The sequence below is a fragment of the Lampris incognitus genome, chromosome 7, assembly GCF_029633865.1.
Source record: "Lampris incognitus isolate fLamInc1 chromosome 7, fLamInc1.hap2, whole genome shotgun sequence".
Taxonomy (NCBI): Eukaryota; Metazoa; Chordata; class Actinopteri; order Lampriformes; family Lampridae; genus Lampris; species Lampris incognitus.
Window position 1 is genome coordinate 22822155 of NC_079217.1, and position 17868 is coordinate 22840022.

Sequence of the window (17868 nt, forward strand, 5' to 3'; positions counted from 1 at the left end):
TGAGAATGATTCACTCTGGTGAAGTGGTAGATAAATCTTATGCATGTGAATATGTCTAATTTATTGTTTCTCCATCAGGGCTGTCCCACTGTTGGGCTACCTCCCCCAGGATCTTATCGGGACGCCCGTGCTGTTCAACCTGCACCCCAGTGACCGACCCCTCATGCTGGCAGTACACCGCAAGGGTAAGACCCTATTTCAGACAGTTCACTAGTAAACAGAAGAGAGAATAAAAACTTAACTCTAGCTCTCCAAAAAAACACACGTGCATGTGCACACACTTGGGTGTACTAAATTTGAACCATTCTTCCTCCTGCCAACAGTTTTGCAGTATGCGGGGCAGCCATTCGACCACTCCTCCATCCGTTTCTGTGCGAGGAACGGCGAGTATGTTACCATCGACACCAGCTGGTCAAGCTTTGTCAACCCCTGGAGCCGCAAGGTCTCTTTTGTGATTGGCCGGCACAAAGTCCGCATGTGAGTAGAGACACATTTACACACACACACACACACACACACACACACATATATATATATATATATACACACACACACACACACACACACACACACGTCTGATAGCTGTCTATACTGTCTTACATCAGCTGAGTGTCACTTAGATATTGTTAATGTTAACTTTGATCATTACTCACAACAAAATGGTGTTTCACCTTAGCTGTCACCTGGAAACAGACAGATAGTGTAAAGTTGGATGCATGTGTTTGTGTGGCTCTGTGTATATTTAGGGGTCCTGTGAATGAAGATGTGTTTGCAGCCCCAGCTTTTCATGGAGGGAAGATCATGGATTCAGATATCCAGGAAATCAGTGAACAGATTCATAGGCTTCTACTGCAGGTATGAACACACACACACACACACACACACACACACACACACACACACACACACACACACACACACACACACACACACACAAACAAAAGGAATCCTAAGCAGATTTTAACACAGATACACACTTTGACCCAAACACTGTTAGTTTCTATAACGACTTCTGTCTCCATAGCCGGTCCACAACATGGGTTCCAGTGGTTATGGAAGCCATGGCAGCAATGGTTCCCATGAGCAGCAGGTGAGCATCAGCTCATCAAGTGAAAGTAATGGCAATGGGAATGTCACAATCAGAAATGTGGTAGAGGAAACAGGCAAGGCCAAGCCCAGGACGTTCCAGGAGATCTGTAAGGGAGTCCACATGCTAAAGAACCAGGACCCCCAAGTCTACCTGCCCTTACCCGCTCCTTCAACATCCAACCCTGAGCTAAGGAAGACCACTGACAGTGAGTTTAAATTAACACAACATGCTATAGGCAAATGTAAGGTGATATAAGATGGTTCTTTTTACCCAAATCTAGCCCTACAACACTTAATATGTCTGCAGATATTCTAGAGCAGGGGTCGGCAATCTTTTGGATGTCTTGTGGCACTTTATAAAGTAAAAAAATTCACAGACCGGGTGCCATTTCATTATCATGAGTGTTTATTTATTTATTTACTGCTGCTGCTTGTCTCCCCGTCTAGATTTCGCATGCCAAAAGATCTGTGCCCCCCACACACACACACACACACACACACACACACTTTATTATTAGTGCAAATGTATGAAAATTACTAGGGCAGTTAAGATTAATAGGAAAATTAATTCAATCTTACCGATTTAGTGTGACCCCTATTTGTCGCACTATCTGGTAACCACTGCTAGACGTAGAACGTCACTTAAATCCACACACTCGTTAAGAGCTACGCTAAATACTGACGCATCTTCAATACAAGAATTTGCTGGTGCCTTACGTTTTCAGCCATGTCTGTAATGCGCCTCTCTACAGTTTTCACAGAAATGGCCATTTCTTTGATCCTGTTGATGATCATGTCTTTGTTTTGGTAATCCATCAAATATGACCTGCGAACTGCTGAGGAAAACCTCCCTTATATACTCTCCATCGGAGAATGGCTTCCTGTGTTAAACAATGAACAACTTTATAGCTGCCCTTCTTGATGGATTCAGCTTTATCAGCCTTACCTTTGAAGTTTTTCTTGTGCCTTGTTTCAAAATGGCTTTTTACACTTGAAGTTCGACACACAATATCATTTTCGCAGTAGAGTGCACTCAGTTCGGTCCTTTCGCGAAATAAATCCAAATTCGTTTGGCCGAGACAGCTGAAAGAGGCGATTATTAGACAACCTACTTTTTTTTGCTCCTGCTGTCGTCAGTTGTTCTTGACATGAAGCAAAAAAGAAGCTCGCTAGCTCTTCTACACAGCTCTCCTACATATTCACTACCGCTGTAATGCTGCACTCGTGGGCAGACCAGAGGGAGGGGGATGATAGACCATGTCAGTTGTGTGCATTTTCTTGCTGTCAAAAACAGTGGTGTATTTTGAAACTAATTATTTCAGGACTATGTTTTATGTTGGGAATTTTTTTTAGCAAATATGCATGTTAAAAAACATTTTTTATTGAATTGCTCTGCGTGCCCGTGTTAATGGCCTTGTGTGCCACCATGCTATATGTTGCCGACCCCTGTTCTAGAGTGATGAACTTCCCATTCAGTTTTCTGAATGACAAATAAGTATTTTCAAGGCTATAGCACATGCTTATAGTGTTTGTATGGTAATGTGATGAATAAAACACTAGCGATACTATAATCTTTTTTTTTCCATGGTTTTACTCTCGTCCATTTTTGTGTGGGAATGCTCAAGAGCCACAAATTCAGATTCAAACACAAATTCAAAATTTTACACAGAAAGAACTTCATACAGTGTGTCAGCAAGAATGGTCACGTACCAAAATTGTTCTCAAAGTCTCTGGGCTCTGTCTTACACCTGACGCAAAATGGCACCAAGCGCAACGCAAGTGTCTCTGCTAGTTTCAGTTGTCATTTTCCCATCCAGTGCCCATGTTGCTTGAATAGCAAATATATGTGCGGCATTCTGAGCGCCCTTGGGCGTGTTGGTCTTAAAATGGGGTGTGGTCAGGCGCATTGTTGGTGCATTGGTATCTTAAAGCATCAGAAAGCAATTGCATGATTGGCCAATAAAAACCTGGTCTCAAGTCAATGGTGCAGTATTTTACTGTTATTTTAAGGGATGCGCCAAGGTGCAAGCGCACCTGGCTTTTAAAGGGAACTGGAGATGACACTGATTGGTTTATTTCATGTTAAACCCAAAACACACCTATGATTAATTAAGAGACTAAGTACAAGCCCTTACTTTGCGCTCAGATTATCCAATGTTATACTCGCAAAAGTGGATTCGGACACGCCCTAAATGCACTCGCGCTTTCAGACTGTGCGCTTAGATTGTTAAAATCTAGCCCTCTGTATTGTTGGTCTGCCCACTTTTGTATTGATTCTGACTTTATCTTGTCTGTCTACCTTCAGCAGTCGCAACCCAGAAGATTCCCATAATGCGTCTAAAAGACTCAGTGCCCCATCTGCAGGCCAAAGACAGTACTGCAGCCAGCATGGAGGACCTTACTTGTAAAGACCAGACTGTCTACTCCTACCAGCAGATAAGCTGTTTGGATAGCGTCATTAGGTAAGAGAGAGAGAGAGTGTGTGTGTGTGTGTGCGTACGTGCGTGTGCTCAATAACTGACAGTGGTTAGGTTGCGTGGTTGTGTGTGTGTGTAATTATTCCCATGTCTGCTTGACAAACATAGATTGACTGTCACTCTTAATCCTTTTCTCTCTCCCAGGTACCTTGAGAGCTGTAACATCCACATCACAGTGAAGAGGAAGTACCAGTTCTCCTCCAATACCACCTCCTCCAACTCAGATGAGGACAAGAAAGGCTCTGAGAGTGCCATGCAAGGGCCACAGGATACACACACAGGTATGCAGTAATCAAACATCCATGCACATAAACAGTCACACTGACCAAAACGCAGGTGTTTGTTTTTGAAGCGCTGATTTCTGCTATTCATAAGTCATCTTTAGACTGAACGGACCCCCATCCTGATATTCAGTTGCACACCCTTTCCGCAGTTCCTGTTTTACAATACACAGGAAATAAAGCCCCTGTGCCTTTTCCCTGGGTCATGAACATAGAAGCGTAACTCAGTTAACAAAGATATGAAACAATGCAAAGACTTGAATCTTTAAGCCTCCAATAAAAGTTTTTTCCTGTTTTAATATACATCTGCTCATCAACAATGAGAAAAATCAGCTAAATACCCATTAAATGTCCAAACTTAACAAGATCAGTATGTGTGTGACCCACTTTGAAATTGACTGATAAGGATGAAGTAGGAGTCATCTACTCTTTGAGCCAGGCTAACAGAGAACCTCTCTTGCCTCTCTCAAGACCCTTTGATGCTGGATTCCCAGCCAGCGCTATCTAACATGAAAGCCCCTAAGAAGCCTCCATCTGGTGCTGCTCCAGTGGTGGGAGGCCCCCTGACGCCCCTCACCCTGCCCAGCAAGGCTGAGAGCGTGGTGTCCATCACCTCACAATGCAGTTACAGCAGTACCATAGTTCACGTTGGGGATAAGAAGCCACAGCCTGAGTCTGGTGAGTTCTCATGTCATTTTCATTTTTCACATAGTGATTGATTTAAATGGATTTAAATGCAGATTGATTTATTACATAGAAACGTGGCAGTGACAGAAATGTACATATTTGCCGTTGTTTTTGCTTTCCCATGTTTATTCTTTATCGCTGCTATGTATAATCAGCATTCACTGATGTGGACACATCAAAGCATGCCAACAGATTCTGCCAATTATGGCATTGGTCACTTACTGGCTTGGATTGGCTGTTGTTGTTTGACTGACAGCCGTGACTGCTGCTTCTCCGATAGAAATTATAGAGGATGTGGCAGAGAGCCCAGCCCCCCCTCCGCCACCTGTCAGTGTGGTGTCTCCACCGAGCCAGGAGGAGGAGGCTTATAAGAGACTGGGCCTCACCAAGCAGGTCCTGGCTGCGCACACCCAGAAAGAGGAGCAAGCTTTTCTCAACCGCTTCCGGGAGCTCCGCAATGCCAGAACCTTCCAGCGGGACTGTTCAACATATCTTCACAAGCAGAGAGGTCCAGCCTGCACTGGAGGTAAGAGGGTTTTACAGTTAATATTCACACACACAATCTGCTTTTAGCATCTAAATCAACCCTTATGAACTCTCAAACAACCCACTGACTTGTAAGTTGTATCATCACTCCCCTCAGAGTTACCTGGAGTCAGAGGTGCCTCCAAACCAGGTGCTGCCAGGCCTGAGCCAACTGCCAAGAAAGGCAGCCGCAACAGGAAGTCAAAGAAGCCTCGTATGAAACACCCAGATTCATCTGATAGTGCTGTGTCAAATCGCAAGCCTAGACCACCGCTTCAGGGTCTAAATCAAACTTCTTGGTCCCCATCTGAAGCCTCCCAATCAGCCTTCAATGTTTCTTATTCAACCATGGTGCCAGCCTACCCACTCTCTGTGTACCCCACAGCCCCTGTGCCTCCAGCACAACCCCCCCGCCCTGACCCTGCCCTTTCTACAGGCTTTGGGGAGGGTCAGAACAGTCAAGCCCCACCTACTGCCAATCCATACTCCACCCCAATTGTTACGCCGGTGGTGGCTTTGGTTCTGCCCAATTACCTGTTTCCCCAAATGGGCCAAATGGGGGCTGCTCCCAGACCAACTTTCTTCCCTGAGCAGACCCAGACCCAACCTACCTACATAACCCAACAGCCCTTTCAACCCCCCCAATCTGCCTACCCCATTCAAACACAAACTCCCTACGCAAGCCAGCAGCCGTTCCCTGCCCAACCCTCCTTTACTACCCAACAGCCATTCCAAGCCCCTCAGACAGCTTACACTACCCAGCAACCCTTCCAAACGCAATCTGCCTACACTAACCAGCAGCCTTTTCAAGCCCCACAGACAGCCTATGCTACACTGCAGCCCTTCACAACTCAGCCCTCTTTCCCAGTTGGGACTCAGTTTGTTACACAGACCCCCTATCCAACACAACCCTTCCCTTATGGCCTGGCTGCTGAGCCCTCCAAAGCTCCAGCCACGGAGCCCCGAGATGGGGCTGCATCTCGCTCCTCCACCCCGGCTTCAGGGGTTCCAGGGCCTGCCACGTCGCCACCACTATTTGAGTCTCGGTGCAGCTCTCCCCTGCAGCTCAACCTGCTGAGTATGGAAGAGACACAGCGCTCAGTCGAGCGGCAGGACAGCACAGCACCCCCAGCTGGAGCCCAGGGCAACACCACAGTGGGAGCAACTGGGGAAAAAAACGGAGCCACAGCCAAGCTTGATCCCCACCAACAGGTGAGACAGAGAATTTAGTGAAGAGTGTGTTGAAAGAGAGGTATGACTGTCATAACGTAAGTGGCATGGCATTTCTCATCAACTAGCACATTTAGGCTGAGATACTATTAAGTTATAACTTCAAGAAAAAAGAACAACCTTTTGGAATTTTTTTCCAACTTGGTTGGGTTAGAGTTAAGAGTTACACTTCCACAAATTTAGTTAGTTTTAGTCTGTTTAAGTCTTTTCCCTGAGCCTGTCCTATTATGTCAGCGAAATGTGTGGATGTATTTCTGATAGTTGGTGCCTTTTGTTTTAGGTGGAGTCGTTGGGGGATGGGGCCCATAGTGATGGTAACTCCTCATCCAGTGACATGCTGGACATCCTGCTGCAGGAACAGGAGGACTCCCACTCTGGTACCGGCTCAGCCACCTCTGGGTCCATGGGCTCTGGATCAGGATCCAATGGCTGTGGGACATCAGCTAGTGGGGCATCTGGAAGCAGAACAGGTCAGTAGGAAATCTCTTTTATGGCTCCAGGCTTCAGCTGAATGCCAGTTTATAATGATGCGATTTTAAAAGAGTGTTTTTAATACAAGTTTCCTAGTTGGCATCTAACCCTCAACCCTGTCAGTGCCTGGGTCATGCTGTACTTGTACAACCCTGTGCCGCTAATACTGCTGATTTTCAAGAGTTTATATGATATTTTTACTGTCTACATCAAAGGTTGACGTGTTAGCCAAAGGATGAGTATAGGGAAGGAAAAGTGGTTTATTTCTGACTTGTCTCCTTGTCTCGGCTTTTTTTTTTCCAATTCATTTATTTATTTTGGTCTTAAATGAGCACATTACTACACCCAACATAAGGAACACTTCCGACCTCTGAACATGTTTTCCTCCCTCTAAAACTTCTTCAGGGAGCAACAACACCAGCAAGTACTTTGGCAGTGTGGATTCGCTGGAACATGAACCCAAGGCCAAGACCAAGACCAAGACCCGGTCAGAGGGAGGCTCAAAGTCTCAGGGCCAGAGTTCAGCTCAAGACGAGGGAGAACATTTCATGTATGTCCTCCAGGAGCCACTCTGGCTACTAATGGCTAATGCAGATGACAAGGTTATGATGACCTATCAGATGCCATCAAGGTGAGTGCCCCTGGCAGCCAGCAGTCGCTAACTCTTTTCTAAGAAGTACCAGTGTTTTGTTTTTGGGTTTTTTTTAAAGCCCTGCAGTATAATTTGGTTTATCCCTCACTAATGTCACTTTCCTGTAGGCTTTTAATCACATAGAAATGTTAGGTAAAATCCTTAGGGATAACAACAGTTCTTGATTCTGAATTGCAATATATTAATCAGAAGTGGTGCTATATTTCGGAGGCTTTTTTTTTAATATGTCTAAATTTCTGTGTGGTGGGAGGGTCTGTTTTTGTCAGCTCTATTCAGTTTTGTAGATGAATACAGTTGTCCTGTTTTCTTGTTTTCTCTACTCATTTTCCCTGATCTTGATTGCATCCATGATTAATAGAATCACTGAACGATGGTGTTCATGCGTCAGCCCATGATCCTTCCGATTAGTGCTGACAGAGCTGTGTTCTCCTCCTCACCTGTGACCTCTAGGGACATCCAGAAGGTGCTGCGCGAGGACAAGGAGAGGCTGAGACAGATGCAGAAGAGTCAGCCACGCTTCTCCTCAGACCAACGCAGAGAACTGGTAGAGGAGCACCCCTGGATGAGAAGAGGAGGCCTGCCTTCTGCTGTCAATGTTAAGGTCAGGCTCTCACACACACACACGCACATGCACACGCACGCACGCACACACGCACACACACACACACACACACACACACACACACACACACACACACACACACACACACTTTTTAGCTGAAGCAGCAATTGTTGTTGTTATATTGGTTTGTGTTCCATGTCGGTCTCTGTTTATTTTCTGTTTCCTTCACCTCCAACAACCAAACCGGGATTCTACCTAAAAACATATTCTAGTTTAATGGGGTAGTTGTCATGGATTTATAGTTGCACCAGGTCCTGTGGCTAGTATTTCAGGTCACAGCTCTTGAAATGCTATCAAATGCAAAGACTAGTCCAAATCTGAACATCTGGGCTTGGAAGCAAAAAAGCAGGACAATTACTTGTCAGTGTTATATCATATTTAAATTGCACATAGATTATTTTCATTTTTGATTGTGACAAAATTAAGGGCATTGTCAGATCATTTCTGACAGTACATGGATAGACACCCTGCACCAACAGATATGACAGCAAAAGATCTTTTTGTCTGAGCCTTGGATATTTTTTTTTCTCACTATAATTTGCTATGTGCAATGGACTGATAGTAATGTGTGCTTGTGTTTTTCCTCAGGAGTGTGTGTACTGTGAGGATGCAGCAGCAGCCCCTATTGAGGAAGATCTGCCGGACATGGACATGGGGGACCTGGGAGAAGAACCAGGCCAGGAGGAGCAAAACCCCCAGATCCAGACAGGGGAGTTCCAACCACAGCCTGACTCTGGCCCCTAAACACACTGACCATCAGATGGACACACTCCAACCATGGACCCTTATGTTGAAGAACTGACACTAAGACAGAGATCAGCACCTACACACACATGCACACACTCACATATCACAGATGTGAGATGAACAGCAGTGTGCCTGAACGTACTCACTTGAAACACACACTTGAAAGCTTTTACTCAAACAGAACTCTGTTGCCATCATGTTGGTGATGAGACTGAATACTACTGTATGTGTCTCTTAATGTGTGTGTGTGTGTTGTGTAGGACAGAGGGCAGCTGGATTGACGTTTAAAATTGTCCCCACCCAGGGGACAGTAGTGTGTGGATTGTAATGGGTTAATGAATTTACACATTTTCCTGTTCACCACATGCACACAAACATGCAGGCTCTTACATGCGCGAGCCCAACATGTGTACTTGTAGACCTTTTTACCTCAAAGAATTTTTTTTGTATCTTTGAGCATGACCCCCATCCTTCCAATTCTCATAGACTTTTTTCTTTAGCATCATCAGCAGATATTGAATTAAGTCTGTCCAATTGGCAAGTTGGCATCCTATAAATACATTATGAATACCAGATTTATAAAAGGCATACATTTACCGTTACAAAAACCTTTCGGTGAATTTGAAAGTATGAATAACTCAGCAAAGCTGATGAAAATGATCTGATTTTAGACTATTTCAATTTTTTCTTCGATGTGGTGCCAAGTGAAATGATATCGTGGTCTTACTTACAGCCTTGATATCCTAAGATTCCTTCTGGTGTCCCATTTGAACATATGTACATTAAATAATGGTGCTCAATCGATAATGTAAGCTGGGTCAAAGGGCAGAGACTCCCACTTTTGTTACAGTGATGAGTTTTGAATCTCTCTTGCCAAAATCCAGACACCATGAACGTTGCTGCAGTATATTTATAAACAGGTATGATAGTATCTTAACAACAGGACCAGGTAGACCAACTTTTTTTTTCTTCTTTTTGTACAACAGTGACAATCAGATGTGTGTGACACCCATATTTCAATCCCTTATTTATTTTATACCAGATAATGTATGAAGAGGTTTTATAAACCAAAGACATGCTTACAACTATTTCAGTAAAGTATTAGTGGATGTAAAGTAGTTCAAGGTCGATCTTCAAAAAGTGCTCAAATGTTACACCAGATTTCATCAGTCAATAGGAAGAACTTGTGTTCACCGGTGTTGACAGTAGTCTATTCATGTTTTTCCAAACAAGGGCATTTTGAAAGTGAGGATGATTACATTGAAAACTGGGGAATGCTTGTGCAATTCACATGTAGCCTACAGTGATGTTTGCCGCACTAAGTGTTTTAAAGGAGGTAGGTGTTGTTACAGATAAACAAGCAGCTGGAATCTGTTTCCACAAGGAAAACGATCAACATTGCAACTGTAATGTCCTAATTCCAAGAGGGTGCAGTTTCTGCTTGGAAGGGCAGATACGGTGCTTATTGCAGTCTAAGTGATTCTTCTCTGCGGGCATGTGCATTTTCTCACCTGCAGTTCAGCATTTTTTCTTTCAAGTGCTGAGAAGAAGGATTATATTTGGGGGAATATTGTGTATTCCCAAATCCAAAAAGAGCCTTCATCCCCCCTTTTATAACACTTTTGGTTTTCTTAAGCACTCATCATCATCATCGTCGTCATCAACATGTTAATGAATATTTCTGATGGCTATTCCGTTTGTCACTGATTTGCAATCATGTTAAATGGTTGAGGAGAGAGCGTATCACTGCCTGATGTGTTTGTTGTCATTGCAATGATCATTTTAGATGTTTGGTATACTACCAAAATGCTCTAAAAAAGGCTCAAAATCCTCAAGACACATTTTATTTACCAGGGGTTACGTCCCCTACAAGATCAGTTTCTATAATAGACTACTGTGAAAACTGTTGGTCCTGAGACATTTTTGCCTTGGTAGTGAGGCATCCCATCAGGATGTCCCATCTAGGACTCTTAATATCATGTAAGAATATTGCATTACAGCTGTAGGAAATATGCAGACTATGTTGCCTGAGTAAGCTGCCGGTGATTGGTTTTTAAAGAAAACTATGTTATACATAGAAGTTAACCAGGTTGCATAGGAAGTTAAGACGTTCTTGAAATCATACTCGCCCTATGGAGCACGACAAAAGTGGTATGGAAACTGGAAACCACACAAGGTCTTCATACGCCCACTGTGCAGCATGGGAGACTTGGGAACAGTCGTGGTGCTAGAGGAGACACTGGTTTTTTTGGGCGGGGGGGGGGGGCTGTGAATCTGCAGGAACACAGCCTGGACCAAGAGTATGTCACTGGCATAGTTTGTGTTGATGGTTTTAATTTTTATTTTCTGTTGTGCACTTACTCTTGTTCTCTTTGTCAGCTCTATTTTGTCTTTGTTGTTTCACTTTTCTATTTTATCTTGTTTGTTTTGTTGTTTGTGTGTTTGTTTTTCATTGAGTTGTTGAAAGTAAGATTGCCATTGGGGACCTACCTCTGATAAAAGCCAGGTCATGTTACTGTAAGTAGGGAATAACCAACATAGGATGTGTATGTGTGTGGGCAAAAAGCAATGGACGGAGTTTGACAATACTTTGGTAATTCCACTGGGTGGTTTGCATGTACAGAGTCTCTAAAGAGTTTCTGCCTTGGACCCAAAGGGGTGTGGGGACACTGCTCTAGTGGGACAGTGCACCCCCACCCCCCATCCATCCATCCATCCCTCTTTTATCTCTCACCATGACTGAATGGACAGAGAGACCCAGCTCTCGTCCCAACTAAACACAACTAGTGATTTTTTTTGGGGTTTTTTTTTTTTTTTTTTTGGTCATCTTTTGTCGCATTTTTGTGCAAATTATACCAGGGGCTTCCTCTGGCCCACCTGTGTGTAAAGTGTTAAGACTGCATGAATGTTGTTTTTTATTATTAGTATTATTATTAGTATTATTATTTGTTCATTGGTATATGGGCATCAGCTGTCGAGGAAATAGAAGGCAGGATTAAGGATGCTGCTGTATTCTTTAGTGTCTCACTGTTTAGTAAAGGTGTCACTATTTGGTGCTTTCTTTTTTCTTTTTTTTTCTAATAACAAGGGAAGCAGTTTTGACTTCGTTATACACAGGTGGGTCATTGGAATCTTTGTGTTTTGTAAATGCATACATGGTACCAGCACCTTATGTTGTGTACGGTCGTGTATATTTGCCTCATTGCCACTGTATGAGCCTGTGGTGTATATTAACAGTTGGGTGCATTTTTGTAGGTGAGGAGATGTGTTTTTTGAGATGTTACTATGTTGTAATAAAATGATGAAGAAACACCATCGCTGAGTGTCGGGTCCAATTACAAGCAGCCTGTTTCCAAATAAGCTCCAGTACCTCTCCGCAAAGTTAGATGATCAAGTAGAGGGGATTCATAGTCGGGGATTTGGAAAACAGTCGTTCAGTCAATCGAGATGCATTGTATATAGCACTTCTTGTTATCAGTTTCAATATTACAGACCTTCACGAAGATGGTTGAGAAGCACATATGGAAGTTAATCCCGGGCAGTGTTTCAACACCATAATGCCCTGAACTATTGGATCCCTCCTGCTTTGATGGACACATCTTGACCTTTAACCCTAAGATTTATTTTTTTTTGCCTGGTCAGATCCACAGCTGGTCTGTTTGGAGGCCAACCCTCCCTCCTCTCTTGTTATGAATGCTAAAATACCCATCAGCTAATATGGCCCGCACACTCACATATACACCCACAAACCACCAATATCAATCAATAAAACATGTTGCACTAAGCAGGCCACATCACTTTTACTTGTTTTTATTATTATTTTGCGATGAAGCGTCAGTCACGAGAAGGCCTGCAGCAAACCAAACGGACCTTTGTGTGCCGCTTCTCCCATTGGCTCCTCTGGGGAAACTCAGGGCTCTCCCATCCTTTCAGCTCGCTTGCTTTGATGCTCATCTGTCAAATGGTTTTGCCCCTTCCATCCGCCGGCTTTGATCATCGTGTCTCCTCCGACTTTCACACCCCGTTCAATTTGCGCACCAACAGCGAAGCCTCCCCCCCTCCCCTCCCGCAACACTAATCCGGGTTTGTTAATTTATGAAGAGGGTGACAACTATCTGCGAGCACGGTTTAACTAAGAAATTAAGATCAGACGTGTCACCGACGGAACCGCACGTATCGCAGCGGAGATTGAAACTGCCCGTCGATAGACGACCGATGGATGGACGAGCTGACATGGCTGAGGAACAAGAGTCCTACGTGTTGATTCCCTACAACCGTGCTTATTTTTAATTTGATCGTTATAAACTTTCGTCTGCAGCTGAGCAGGTTCGAGTCGCAGCTGTGCACATGTAGCTGAACCCTAACGAAGGGTTTAACCGTTAAAATATCGTCCCAGATATTGACGTGCCCGTGTAGGTCCGCACTCCCACATGCGCGTCGGCTAGTTCTGAAAACGCCGCTCTGCAGGTGGTTTCGATGGCCCAAAGGGTAGACAGGATCTCATATTCCTTTGTGGAAACACGGCCATTGTGCGCTGGGGTGCGAGAGGCGACACCTGCGTTAGAGGTGCGACTGTAAGAAGTCCTTTGGCGTCCGTCTCCGACGCAGACGGAAGCCTTTCATGTGCGCACGCCCACCGTGCATCTGTATGGTTGTGCTGCAGGATTAAAGGCAGAAAAACACTGCAAGTCAGTGAGATCTTGACTAACTGATCCGGGCTCATTACGACACTGTGCTGTTTCTGACGTGGCGATGGATGGATCGCAGATGCATTAAAAAAAACGGACACTATGATCATGAAGAGATTAACGAGGGATGGAGTTGGACAAATGACGAAGACCAAAAAAGTCAGGAAACACGCAAAGGCTGAGATTTCACACGGACGGCCGTGCATTAAATTTAGGTACTGCAGCGCAGGCGACAGCTGCGCCCATTTCCATCCTAATATGTTAGCTGGTTCTCAGGACACTGGCCTATGGCCTACTTTACATCCATTAGCCTATTGCTTTCTTCAGCTAAAGACGGCGATCGTCGGCCCTAATTGCCTTAACTGTTAATTGAATGGGGGTCATGCATTTAAGGTTTAGACGAGCATACGAACCCACCACAGTGTAGGCCTGTGCACACTGGGCTGCACCGGAGGTCACCGAGTGTCACCATGAAATAACATGTTCGTTAGACGATTTTATTGATTAAATTCAGACAATTTTGATAACAAAAACATTTCTACGCGTATTACAACAAGTGGTCGTTCTGAAAGGGCATCATCTCTAGGCCTATAGGGCAAATAAACTACACGTCTTTGTGGCCTTATTGAGAGAGAAAAAATATAATATTTATATTAATCAAAGCCACTGTTGAATTTCTCTGTTTCCAAAGAGCTTTATCCTCATACGGATCCTGTATGCACACCGTTATTTACAAATAGAAATTAATAATAATAATAATAATAATAATAATAAAACAAAGCAGTGAAGCCCCGTATCCATCTTCTAGTAATTAATTATAAGTGTGTGTCGCGCGGACTCGAGAATCCCAACTGTGTTAAGTCCCCCAACATGGTGACAGTGCCGTGTGAGAGTGTATAAAAATACTAAAACCAGGGTCTCCACATGGACTGAGAGTACTTAACAGCGGGGATGTTGGGGGACTCTCGGTTCTCCAAGCCCCCGGCGGAGCTGTGGCTGTGCTCTCCGTCAGTCTCCTCCAAGTCCGAGTAGAGCTCCTCGCTGGACGTGGTGGAGGGGGCGGGGGAGGGAGCCGAGGAGGAGGACCCGCCGGAGGACAGCGCGCTCCCATCGGACGAGGGAAGCGTCGTGCAGAGCGCGTCAACGGCGACCCAAGTGCTGCCGTTGCTGCCAATAGTGTCCGCTATTAAATCCATCAGCACGTCCTGAAAGTGGTCCTCGTTCAGGGGCATGCACTCCAGCAGATGGTTCAAGAGCTCCGCCGCGACCGTCGCGTCTATTCCCGGACAGCTGGACACGAACATGTGGACTTCGTGCATGCACTGGATGTAGCCTGCGGCGAACCTCTCGCTGGCTTCTCGGTTCAGCGAATCCGTCTCTGGGGGGGGGGGGGGGATGAGAGAAAGCGACAACGTTATTTGTGCCACGGTATTCTGTGGCCGCCTTTTACACAGGTGGTTTGAGGCCAGTCCGCAGGTTGTGTGACTGCGCAGACCTTGCGTCCGGTTCTTCAGGATGTCCTCTACTTTCTTGACCGTCATCTCCAACACCTCCGCGTTCTCCATTTTGGAATGAAACTGTAAAGAAACGAAAAGAAAAGAAAAGAAAGCAAACAATAAACAGATGCTACAGCGTGAAATATGCACAGGTGAGAGGACTGTGACAGCGGCTACCGGGGGTGGAGGTGGGTTGGGGGGGTTGCTTTATATATAGTACTCACATCGGTGTCTGCGAGCAAAGTCCGGAGCTCCTGCAAACTCTCATTGATGCGAGCACGCCTCTTCTTTTCCACCAAAGGCTTTCTGGTCTGCAAGAACAAAAGTAAACATGTACGTATGAGATCGGCAGCGAGCGACGAGCGGTGCCGTTGTACATCCAGTGCTGGGCGAAACGCGTGTACGCATGCGTTATATATTCCACCTCTCGGCAGCAGGCTACCTTTCTGTCCCCTTTCTGAATCCCGTAGTAATCGTCTTCATCCGCGCCTAGTTCGGTTTTGCTAGGTCGAGCCGAGGGGGCCATGTTGGTTGTATAGCCCGAGCAGTGCAGAGGTCGCCGCTTGTAAGCCCGATCCTGTCCCTCTATACGTCAGTTGCGGGGGTCAGCTGGCGAGCGGAACTGGTCTTAGAAAAATCTATACACCGCAGGCGAGGCGCCCAGTGTTTATTGTGCAATGTTAGTGAGACGTGCTGCTGGCCCTAAGTCTGTATTTATAGTGGCTCATTAGCATGTGAATAGGGGTTGAGCGGCTCTTGCTTGGGGACAGCGGAGCGCATGACGCGGTAGCCAATGAACGCGCACTTCTTTGTCTCCGAGCAGCCACGGCAGCGCCGCGCGGATCTCTGTACCGACTTCATAAATCATCCGATGGGCTCGGCGGCCCCGCGGACTCTGTTTCCCCCCTGTTTGTTACGCTCCGACTGTACACAGTCTGGATGTGGGACTCGTGTAAAGTTCCGTTTAGGTTCGCGTACTATCGACTGAGGTTGGGAGGCAGTCAGAACATTATTTGCAGCATTCTCGGTTTCGTTGTCTGAATTAAATATTCATGTTCATTCCCAAGTCGTCGGTGAGAAGTCACCCAACGAATTGTTCTCATGACTTCCAATAAACGAGCGACAACCATGATACCAAGAGCATCACGCCTCCTATGCAGACGTTTTAGCGCCAATTATGTAAATCAATCAAATTACGGCGACAGGCCTGCGTGTGCTCTGACGCAAGTTTACGGTTTGTCGCGGCTGCGTTATATTCAGTTTCTATCATCAGGATTTGTTTGGTTAGCATCAAACTGGAGCAGTTTTCCGCCCTACCCATTCCTCGTATTGCTCGTAACGTTCTGTCAGAGACCCTCGACATGTAACCGGCTGTCTTGTGGATGTAACGTGATGCTTTCAGCTGGCAGCTGCTGGCGGCCCCTCGGCCCAAACTGAATCAGCCAGGGAATTAAGAGCCCCGCTCCAAAGAAAGCGACAGGTGTTAGCCTGCGCCGTCATTTGTTCTCCCGCTGTTGTTTGGTGACTTCTGATTTGTGTGCAAACGGATTCTCACGTAGCATGGTCCATGTTCATCTTGCGATGTTGAAAGCTTGAAATCCCAGGAATGGGTTGCCGATCATTTTGCATCATGAGCCAAAGGGGGAAAAAGAAAAAAAGAAAAACCCGCATAGGCGAAACACGTAGACATGTTGCAGGAGTGTAAGTTTGCTTCTTTTTTTTAATTTTTAAGCGCAGTGGCTCCGCTATTATCCATACACGGTTTTTGCGTTTTGGGGGTGTGCTAGTTGAGGTCTTTGCGCACAGTGCCTTTTTTGTTCACGTCTACTATGAGTGGTCAACCCCTCCAACCTCACGTTACGTATTTTGAACAGCATACTATGGTGCAGATAAGCTGCACAAGAAAGCAGCTTCGGCGTCCTGGAAACGTACTGCACCTTTACAGGTGAGCAAGGACGGCGCATTGTGGAGCGCGTTTTTTACGCACGGCGTTTCCGCGGAGGCAACAATGACTTTGTATTCTGAACGAGGGGGAAGTGGCGGAGCTTTGAAGTGGAGGGTTTTTGGCACCTCGCCACTTCCACTATGCCCTGCTTTGGATATTTAATGGTCTGGGTTGTGCAGAGAGAGAGCGAGAGAGAGCGAGAGGGCGAGCGAGCGAGAGAGCAGCTGTCTCGGTTCGCTTTTGTTCATGAACTCGCCGAGGGACCAGACTTCCCCTCTCCCCTCTCTTCAGCAACGCCACCGCCCAGCTCCATCGGATCCGTGGAAGATAATGAAGAGTTGGACTTGCCAGAGGGAGAAGTGGATCGTGCACTTAGTTTCGTTTCGTAAATAAAAAAAACATCTATCTTTTTTTCTTTAAAAAAGCTTAAACCTAAAAAAAAAGTTTATTAAAACTGCCTAACACGCACGTCACATGCACACTATTCTGCGATAGGACGGCCACCCTGCCCGGACAAGTCTATTCAATTATCAATACGCAAGGAGCAAAATGTTTTTTTATTGTTTCATTATCATCGCAGACTCTGCGAATCAATATCATGGGGCCATGTTCATTGGCTATGAAAGTCACGGGTCTGTGGTTAGCTGCTGATTTGTTGCTGTAACTGATTTGCATAATAGACCCAAGTTTCCCATAACACCTCACACTGTGTACAGACTTCGTGTCCCACTCAACGCTTTGACCTTTCTGGATTTCTTGGGTCGTGCGTTGGTTATGTGCGTGTAGAAAAGTGCATGTGCACACTGTGTGTGCATACTGTACTTTTCTTGCGATGCAAATCTCGAAACACAACTCGTGTCGCATGATTCTGCCCCTCTTTTCAATCCTTTGTCACTGTATTTTGCACTTCTAACGCACTAGCAATACAAAAAAACAAAAATAAAAGAATCCCCATGTA

General features: G+C 45.4%; 2 protein-coding genes across 2 annotated transcripts in view; one reads left to right on the forward strand and one right to left on the reverse strand.

Moving 5' to 3' along the window:
* Positions 1-12089, forward strand: part of LOC130115355 (period circadian protein homolog 2-like) — a 32218-nt gene extending 20129 nt beyond the window's left edge. The window contains exons 10-22 of the mRNA XM_056282974.1: positions 79-185; positions 324-477; positions 747-855; positions 1025-1295; positions 3395-3551; positions 3711-3847; positions 4319-4525; positions 4815-5060; positions 5178-6271; positions 6570-6759; positions 7166-7391; positions 7863-8013; positions 8623-12089. Coding sequence (XP_056138949.1) covers positions 79-185; positions 324-477; positions 747-855; positions 1025-1295; positions 3395-3551; positions 3711-3847; positions 4319-4525; positions 4815-5060; positions 5178-6271; positions 6570-6759; positions 7166-7391; positions 7863-8013; positions 8623-8778 — 3205 coding nt within the window. The 3' untranslated portion in view covers positions 8779-12089. The remainder of the gene's footprint in view (positions 1-78; positions 186-323; positions 478-746; positions 856-1024; positions 1296-3394; positions 3552-3710; positions 3848-4318; positions 4526-4814; positions 5061-5177; positions 6272-6569; positions 6760-7165; positions 7392-7862; positions 8014-8622) is intronic.
* Positions 12090-14016: 1927 nt separating this feature from the next.
* On the reverse strand, positions 14017-15625 carry her13 (hairy-related 13). The gene is made up of 4 exons (XM_056284050.1): positions 15408-15625; positions 15190-15276; positions 14965-15046; positions 14017-14847 (listed from the first exon to the last, which is right to left on the reverse strand). Exons 1-4 carry the CDS (start codon positions 15489-15491, stop codon positions 14375-14377), a joined length of 726 nt encoding a protein of 241 aa, XP_056140025.1. The 5' UTR covers positions 15492-15625; the 3' UTR covers positions 14017-14374.
* Positions 15626-17868: the final 2243 nt, after the last annotated feature.